The 10211-nt window shown below is 35.3% G+C and overlaps 1 protein-coding gene across 8 annotated transcripts in view; it reads right to left on the reverse strand.

Annotated features, from left to right (window-relative positions):
- The window catches only part of Ehbp1 (EH domain binding protein 1), a 386641-nt gene that overhangs the window by 287262 nt on the left and 89168 nt on the right, over window positions 1-10211 (reverse strand). For all 8 annotated transcript variants that reach the window (XM_023720824.1, XM_023720823.1, XM_023720828.1 and 5 more), the window contains exons 4-5: window positions 6185-6280; window positions 2510-2563 (exon numbers count right to left, since the gene is read on the reverse strand). In XM_023720824.1, the coding sequence (XP_023576592.1) occupies window positions 2510-2563; window positions 6185-6280 (150 nt within the window). The remainder of the gene's footprint in view (window positions 1-2509; window positions 2564-6184; window positions 6281-10211) is intronic.

The raw sequence follows: 10211 nt of genomic DNA on the forward strand, positions 1-10211 counted from the left end.
CTTAATTGAAAAGGATAATCCAAAATATACCACTATCTCATTTCACTTTCACCATTTTATTTTAAATTTTAATGTATTTCTATATACCTTTAAAATACCTCTATAAAATATATAACAGATTTAAGAACAGTTATCTTTCCACCACAGATTTTAAGTCAAATATAATATGTATCTAATAAATTAGCATGTGCTAGATATTTTTCACTTGATACTTCCAGAAAAAAAATTTTGAGTGTTCACACTTGTTTTATTTTATTTTATTGATTTTATTGAAAAAGAACTAGCAGTGAGACAGCTTCAAAACAGGTAAGACAGTTATAATTACACATTGCATGTTGTTGTCTTCATAGTAATTATTCATAGTACAAGATGCAGACATGATATCTTGTCTAAACACTACTAGTACAAACCTTTCTTCTCATTGAACTAAGAGAAAGTAGCTGTATATCTATCCTGTTTTATATATACAGATTTTTTTTCACTACAAAATGGTCCTTCATTTATATCCCCTTTTGTTTAATTTTGTCAGAGATGGGTATTCCAACTGCCATTCAAATATTGTAGGTCCATGAATTCAACAAAGTAATCCAATATAGTCCATACTTTCAGAAAATTAAATAGTTTACAACCTGTTTTTCAGAGAATCGGAATTGTTGCATCATTATCCTAAAATCAACTGCATAATAAGAACACCTCTCTAAACAAATATGTTTTCCATATTTTTACTATTAATTACAACTCAAGTTTAACTGGCTAGTTGCTGAAATCATACCAAATTAACCACTTCAGACATGTAACAGACATACGAGTACTGAAAACTGAAAGCAAAGCTCTTAATATGAGAATTAAAGCTAGTCTTTCAGACTATAACCAATTTCAAGAAGTTTCTTCACAGCTTTTTCTTTAAACACTATACTACAAGTATGATGCTGAAATCTATCACTGCAAATAAACCAACACTGTTAACATGTGTGAAACTTTAACCTAAGAATAATGATTGACATAATCACAACTTTCCTACTGTTTGGATTTGATTTTGCTTCTAGCTCTTCAGGCCCAAAAATGGCCCCAAATTAGTGCTGAAAAGTCTAAGAGTCCTTTTATCATTGATATACAAAACAAAGTCAGACACAGAAAGGAAGAACACAATACAACATATTCTGTAAGTTTGTGACAAAGATGTTTTAGAAATGTAATGATCTTGGTAACAAGAACACTGGTAAGAGCAAATATTAACTGAGAATTACTGAATTCTTGAAACCTTACAATTTTATAGCTAAGAAATTTAACAATCTTCCCAAGATCACAGAGCTTATAATTGGAAGAACTAGGATTTCAAGTCAGGTCTACCTGACTTCAAGTCCATGCTATTTTTGGAGATAGGATTTCACTGTGGTGCTAAAGCTAGTACTCATGAGCCTAAGAAATCCTCCTGTCTCAGCCTCCCAAATAGCTAGGACTATATATATATATATGCTATCACACCTAGCCAGAGCCCGTATTTGTAATTATTACATTTCGTTCACTGTCTTTTCTAATCCTCAATCAATAAATATTTACTAAAAACCTAGCATATGCTTGCTGCTTCGCTTTTAAAGATTTTACAAGTCATTCATGATTTCATTCAACAAATGTTTAAATGAGTACATGCTAGGTGAGAAGCTCTATGCTAGAAGCTGGATTAAAAAATGAATAAGATGTGATTTTGGAGCTAGCAAGACAGCTCAAAGGCATAATCACCTGCCTGGCCAGTGCAAGGTCCTAAGTTTGATCCCCAGTACAAAAAAAATTGTGATTTTGCCATCATGTCCTAAACAAAATATATACAGTATACACATATTTTGGTTTCAAAATCACAGTTTAACAAAAGTATTTGTTACAAATAGTTCTTCTATTGGCTATCATCTCAAAACTCTCAAATAATTAATTTTCTTTTTTTTCTTTTTCATTTATGTATTTGGTACATAATGTATTTGGTACAGGGTCTCACTATGCAGCTCAGACTCCTGTTCTCAGTCTCCCCGAAACTAGGATTACAGGCGTGTGCTACCACGTCTGGATTCCATCCCCAACTCAGCATGCTCCAGGGGCAGGGTCAACAAGGCATGCGAGACAGAGGATGGAACCCAGGTCCCTACACTTGCCAAAGCAGGCACTTAGTTTTGCTGGCCCTTAATTATTTAATTTTCTTAAAACAACATTTCTTGAGGCTGGGGAGATAGCTCCATGGTCTAAACACCTGCCAGGTAAGCATAAGGACCCAGGTTCCATCCCTGGTATCACATGCCATGCCTTCATGCTAGCCATTGAAACCAGGCGTGGTGGCACACACTTGTAATCACAATGTTGGGGAGGCTGAGACAGGAGAATCACTACGTGAGACCCTGTACCAAATAAATAATTAATATATTTTTTTAAAAAACAATGCTTCTATCAACAAAATGCTCATGTACCTTAATAATATATAAAGTAAAAATGTGAAAAGTAAAGAAATGTACCATTAGCTTACATTTTCTATGACAAACGTCCATTCTTTATCTTCAAATTCCTCCGCATGAGGATCCTATAACAAAGACAAAATAGAAAATACATGTCTTCAACCTATCAATCCAAATAAGAAAATATAAAACCACTTTGTTTTTCGTTTTCACCAGCTATTTTTTGGGGGTCAAGGGAACTAGCCTGGCTCATATGACACTTGCATAATTTCTCAAAATTTCAGTCACACTGTATTTTGAGAAATTCTCTAGTTTTATTGAGACATACCATGATCTTCTATCATTTCATCTATGACAAGACAAAAAGAAACTTGACTGGTGCCAGCCAGATAGCTCAGCAGACTAAAGCACCTGCTTAGGGAGCACGCAGTGGCCAGGATTCAATCCCTGGCGTGCTGTGCGGGCCCGCCCTAGGGGCGTGCTAAAAGGGCAACTGGGACTGGGCATGGTGGCATGTGCCTGTAATCCCAGCACTTGGGAGGCTGAAAATAGGAGAATCACTATGAGTCGGATTTACATGGTGAGACCCTGTACTAAATACAAAAAAGAAAAGAAACAAAACAAAACCTGACTGGAACAGATCAGGTTTAAACTTTTTAGAACTTTATTAAGCTATTAAACACTCATATAAATCTGCCTTCATTTTACAGCTCTGAGTGTTTTAAACCAAAAATACTCCTTGAGGCGAAGTATTCTTCAGTACAAAGGTTATGCAGAAAAATGACAAATCAGCATGAGCATTTGCTACCTTCCCTCTCACCTTTCCCCTCTCCCTAGTTGTTACAGATTATGCCTGGGTACTCCTCCCAAGCCTTATGTGTTTGTTCATAGGTGGGGCTTCAAGAGGTGATTGCATCATGGGAGTGGGACATTCAGTGGATTGGGACACTGGTAAGTTTATAGCTAAATGTGATGCTGGGAGGTGAGGCCTGGTTAGAGGAGGGGGGTCACCAGGGGCCTGGTCCAAAATGTCTCTTTCTCCTCCTCTCCTCTTGTGATCTCTCTCTCTCTCTCTCTCTGCTTCCTGCTGCCATGCCATGAGCTGTTTCTTTTCTGTCATGCCATCATACCTTAGAACTAGCCAACTATGGACTGAAACCTCTACAAACTGTGGGCCAAAATAAACCTCTCTCCCTTTAACTTGTGTATATTGGGTATTTTGTTCCAACAACAAGAAAGTAAGATACCTATTAACCTTAGAAATACCTCAGAAACCTGAGAAGGGGTAATGGATCCTATTACCAGTGCAACTCATCTCTCCTGTTTCTCCCCACTTCGTTTTCTCTCTCTCCCTCCTTCTGTCTCCTTCACCCCAATCCCCCCCACACACACACACACACACTGAGGACTGAATCCAGGGCCATCACAGTGAATTACATCTCTAGTCTTTTTTATTTTTTATTTCAATACAAGGTCTTGCTAAGCTACAAAACTGCCCAGCTGGGCTCTAATTTTTGATCCTCTTGCCTTAACCTTCCAGACTGCTGGAATTACAGGTCAGCTCTATCATGCCTGGCTATGAGACTTTTTATCTTTCTAGGTTTCAGTTTACTGTTCTGTTAAATAGAAGTAAAAATAACACTGATATCGTGAATCAGACACCACAAGAACTAGGACACGGTCAGTGCTCAATAAATATTTTCTATTACTGTTATTTTAGTGTTAATTGTATTAGAGCTATGTTTCATTCCCTAACTAAAGACAGGCTGGGAGGATACTAGGATCTCTCATCTCTCATACTAGGATGTTCACATTTAAGTACTTGATCTTAAAGGAGGAGTTTGTATCCTAAATCCTTCATGAGAAAGTTTCCTTAGCCTTCATTTACAGAAATTTACCTACTGTATGGAAAGATGGGTTTTCAGTTTGCTTTTCTCTGCTACTGTATCCTATCCTATCCTTCTACCCACCACCAATGAAACGTCCTTCAACAAACTTTTATCCCACTTGTGTGAATTTACCCATAAAACAGTTGCCTCAGTACAGCTGTGTATTAGACAGCCACTATTCTACTATAGTACAAAATAAGTAAACAGAAATGATCAAGTAACTAAGGAGTTGGGAATTTATCTCATAGGTCAAAAGGGATCTTAAGGAAATCTGAGTTGGAAAACATGGTCAGAATTATAGTGTATGAAAATTAATCTATATACACAATTGAATGAAAGATTGATTATGAGAATACTACAGTCACTTTTACCTTGATATAGTCTAGCCACAAACTCAGCTGTGGCAATAAAAACAGAAGAATCAATCATAAATAAGATGCTTCCCTATGAAAAGTATGTAGGAACAAGTTCTAGGAGAATATCAGAAACTTTCCACACTCAAAAAATCAAATATCCTGGCATGCTCTTCATATCTTTCCTCTAACACATGGAAGTGAACTTGAATATACTAAGTGAACACATAATGTGACTTCACTACATTTTCTCTATGTCTTATACTTTGTTGCCTTTATTTATTCTAAGATCTGTGGAAATCCTAAATAATCCCACCTAGCCCAGATGTTTTAGTTTTCTTTTTGAAGCTTTTCTTATTCATGCTTATAAGATGTAATATACATGTTACATAATGTTACATATACTGAATATCTATGAAATTTATACACCAGTTAAAAAATAGTACTTCTACAGGACTATAATCCCAGCACTTGGGAGCCTGAGGCAGGAAGATCACTGTGAATTCAAGGTCATCCTGAACTACATAGACCCTGTCTCAAAAACCAAACAAGAGTACTACTACATTTATTATACTGTTTGGTTCTACTGATCTCTTCAGTAGTTCCTAAATACTGAAATGAATTAACACACTGGACCCCAAGGTAGAAAAGCTTTTTTAGACAGTGACTTTATACTCTAAACTTTAATTTTACTCTGCTTTTCTTCAATTTCATGTCTTAAAGTATTTAATGAATTTTCACAATTATATTACTAAATTATGCTTAATAAAAAGCCCTCTTTTCACATGTCATAAAAGTAACTTCAACACAACTTAAATGATCCAAAGATAAGCAAAATTTTTAAACTCTTAACTTTTCCAAAAGACAAACTGAAGAATTCTTGTCTCATCATTTGTTTTGAGGCAGGTAGAGTTAGAAGCGCTTAATTACCTATTGTGAGTATTTTATAATGTTTTAAGAAATATGGCAGATTCTCAAGAAACACATGTAAAAGAAGCAGAAAGGTTTATCAATAGTTACATCTTTTGGATCTGTACTTGGAATTTATAGCTACTATTTTGCATTTAAATTATGACATTCACAAAAATATCAATAAAATACTTACCAAATATTAATTTTAAATATGTCTCATTGCATTAACATTAATAAAATATTTATTGAACACTAATTTTAAAGCAACTCATTTTCAACTAAAGTGAAAAAATGAGGGGAAGGACTAAGAATTCTACAAACAACTTTCCCACAGGAAAGTCACTTTAAAGTTTCCTGTGGATAGCAGATAGAATGTAGGAAGTGATAAAAGAAGTGTCTCAGCTAACCTTACTTATAACAACTTCAAAACAAGCCCCAAATTATAATTACTGCATTGTTTTAAGTTGCTATATCACTACAAATAATATACATTGACAAGAGAATGTATATAAATATATAAACAATAAATACTGAAATATTCTGTCACTTATGAAGCATGAGTATATATGGTTCTTTTAAAAATAGAACTTACCTTAAATAGTGTTACAGTGATTTCAATGTTTTCAGGAACAGGCCATACAACAACACCACGGTATGGATTTTTTATTCCAGGTTGCCAGCTGTGAGCCTATCAGAATAACAATGATAGTGTCCATATGAAATATAGGAAATGCAATTTTAATAACTTAACAAAAGTCTATTCACACTACTTAGCTATCCTCTAAAACAAAAAATGATTAGTCAAAACTTTTCAAGCATTGAGCTTGGGCCATGACAATTATATTTTTTGAGAGCTACAGATTACTATCTATAAGTACACTTTCAGTCCCATTAACACACATACATAAAATATGCAAAAATATGGTATCTCAGGTTTTCAAAAGCTACTGTTTCTCATTAGATAAAATTTTTATAAGGAGAAATATTTTTTACATTATTTTTATGACTAAGAACGTTAAGGCAAATCATTCTTTAAGAAAAACATAGCTAGATACAGTCCCACGTACCTGTGGCTCCAGCTATTGCTGAGACTCAGGCAAGAAGAATGCTTAAAACCCAAGAATTTTAGGACAGAGGAGGAAGAGAAGAGAGGAAGGAGCTCAAAATAATTAACATAGACTATGTTGGATGGAGGTTAGGCAGTACAGAGAAAAATAAGGTAGGAAAAAAGATGGACAATACAAAGTATTATTTTCCAATTGAGTAGTTAGAGAAGGCTTCATTAAGAGGATGACAAAACAAGGCTGTAAAAAGATGAAGAAATCTGACCTGTAAATATGTGAGAAAAGTGTTCCAAGGAGAAGGAACAGCAAATGATGCTGAGGCCCTTTGATAACAAGAATGAGGGAATATTCTGCAGCTCAGTGATCAAGAGGATAACGCAAGACAGGAAGGCAGAGAAAAATAATGAAGGGCTCAAGCATGTATGGTCTAGTAGGCCATTGCAAAGATATTGGCTTGTACTTTGTATCAGACAAAAAGAAGTTTTTAAGCAAAGGAAAGATGATCTAACAGTTACATTTCAACAAACTCACTCTGGCTACTGTGTCCAGAATAGGTTCCAGACACTCAAGAGAAACAAGCTAAGAACAGTAAAGAAACTACTGCAACAATCCAGGGTGGCAGCTGATGAGTGAGTTGGCCTGGGATGTGGTCATATTCTTACAGTTACAGTTTTCAAGGTAGAATCAAACAAAACTGCTGTTTCATTGCATGAGAGAAATGAAGTAACTAAGGTTGATTCTAAAGTTTTTGAATAACTAGAAGAAAGCACATTAACATATAAACGACAATAGGAGGGATAGGTTTGGGAAACAAGGAGCTCAGTTTTACACACATTAAATTTGAGTTGCTTTTCAAATATACAAGGGTCAATGTTTCAGTGGGCAGTTGGATATATGTATATATAACTGATATGTACATATAATTATAAAACAGAATTATCAGGATCTAGGTGATATTTAAAATTTAAAAGTGGATATGGTTCAAAGTAATGAATTCATGTCGAGAATAAAAGTCCAAGGACAGAGACTTGGAGCACAATATTAACAAGTCAAGGAAAAGAGAATCAGTAAAAGTGTCAGTGAAATAAAAAACAGGAGTGTATGACATCGTAGAAATCTAGGGTTTTAAAATCCTTCAAGGAGAAGGGAACAACATTTGTACCAAATGTTGATGACAGGCCAAACAGAATAAGGCCTGAAAATGACCACATTTAGATTCAGCAAAGCAGAGCCATTTATCTTTCTGTTTTTAAGCAGTTTTAATAGAATGGTGACAGCAAAGACCTGATTGGAATGGATATAAGAAGAATAAAAGGAAAGAAATTAAAGATAAAAAATACACTTAATTCCTCCAAGATATTTTTCTGAAAGACAAAGAAAAAAACAAGTTAGTGTTAGTGAGGGAAATACAACCAGAATTTTGTTTTTAAAAGGAGAAAAATATTCTCAAGCTAATGAGAAGTAACAGGTTAAAAGGGAAATTTTAATAATGTGAAAGAGAGAATGGAGAATGCAGGAGTACTGTCCTTAACAACATACAGTGATTCAGCTTGTTTTGTTTTGTTTTGTTTTGTTTTGTTTTGTTTTGTTTTGTTTTGGAAACACAGATTATTTTTCCATAATAACAGGAAAAAAGTTAAGAGTATATGAGTACAGTTGCATATGAGTACAAAGCAAATGTAACAGATAAGGAAATGGAGGCACAGGATCAAATGGGGCCTAAAATCTCACAGTAAGTTAAATAGCCAGAATTTGGATTTGAATATAGGCCAAGAAAATGAGAAGGGATCAAGATCATGGAATCATATATCAAGGCCAATCTTAGCAAATCTTGTTAGCTAAAATGCTAGCAGAAGACATAGGTAGGTTTTTAGCCTGGAATGGTGGTGAATACCTATAATCCCAGCACTTGGGAGGCTGACTCAGGAGGATCAAGGCCAGTGTAGGCTACATAGTGAGTTCAAGGCCAACCTGAACTGCACAGTGAGATTCTGTCTCAAAGGGAGAAAGGGGGCAGAATAGTTCCATGAGCAGAAGAAATTAAATTGGGGGTGGGGAGAAAATACAAATTTAACAATGTACTCCAAAATCCAATTCACAGATTCTATCTCTAGTCTCCTTCCATTTTCACCAACTGCAAAACTTCAGGTAAGAGAGGGATGTAGAGACTCACCACAAATCAAAGAAATGAATTTTGTTTATTAAAAAACATCTCCAGAGATACCTCTATTTCTATTTTTATACCTATCAGTATCCCTAGGAAAAACAAAAAACTATACACAATTTCTATTTTGGAAAGTGTATTTCTGTCTACCTTAAATAATCGTTAATTAAAAGTCACCCTACACATTTAATCCTAGAAACATGAAGACAAATTTAACTCTCATATACTGTGATGCTAAGTCAAGCTATTCCTCCCTAAACTACTAAACAAAACAAGAATTAGTACAATGACTGAACTCTTCTCATTTGCCACAAAGAATTATACGTAAAATTCTCAGTAAAAAAGTGATCATCAAGGAATTTTAGACATAAAACTATCCTAAGGAAGTTAGTCTAGGCCTGAAGAAAGAGACTGAATGAAAGAATAATGGCTTGCCAATCAAAGGGAAAACCTAGACTCCATAATTCAGAGTTCTTCAACCAACCCATATTATTCCCAGCTCCAACTCTGATTCAGACAACAGCCAAGAAAAATAAGATTCTGTTCCTAACGACAATATTTCCATATATGACACGGCAATCCAAAGTGGCAAAAGGAAGGAAGGTGGAAACCTGATCAATGGGCAAAGTTAGGAAAGAGGTAGTAGTTTCAGATAATTTTCTCAGTTATCTAAATGCCTGGTCCTCTGAATGACATGTTTCAATTCTTAATCTTAGATCTGGAAATGGCAATGCTGAAGAAACAAAAATGCTGTTTAACAAAAGTCTTATTTTAAAAAAATAGAAGACAGAAGTATACCAGCTCCCATACTGCTCATAAGCCACCAATTTTTCAGGATTCTACCCAGCATCTGTCTCCCATGCAAAAATGGTCTATCTTAGGAACTCTGGCTTTCTGATACTTCTTTTGGGACTGTACAACCTGCTGAGTTAAGATAATGTAAAAGTATCAATTAGTCTAGCTAAGTAGCCAACAATGAGTATTCAGCAGCCGCTTTATATCATTATCTAGTTATACACTAGGCACAAAAAAAGGATGAATAAAGTTTACTGGACAGATAATCAAGGATGTACAAAGTGACAAGCATGGGAGAAAATGGTATTCATATTTTCTAAGACTTTACTAAAATTTCTACTTTAAAGTCATAATTTAGGGGCTGGCCAAATAGCTCAGCAGATTAAAGCACCTACAAGCAGGAGCAGGGGTTGGGGGATCAATCCCCAGACCTGCCATGCCAGCCCCATCCCCAGGGCACACTGAGACAGCAATTGAGACTGGACATGGTGGTGTGCGACTGTAATCCCAGCTCTTAGGAGGCTGTAAACAGGCAGATCACTATGAGTCCAATCTAGTAGTGAGCCCCTGTAGACACTTTCCTAAAATTAAAAAAA

Source organism: Octodon degus, unplaced genomic scaffold, assembly GCF_000260255.1.
Source record: "Octodon degus isolate 3935 unplaced genomic scaffold, OctDeg1.0 scaffold00078, whole genome shotgun sequence".
NCBI lineage: Eukaryota > Metazoa > Chordata > Mammalia > Rodentia > Octodontidae > Octodon > Octodon degus.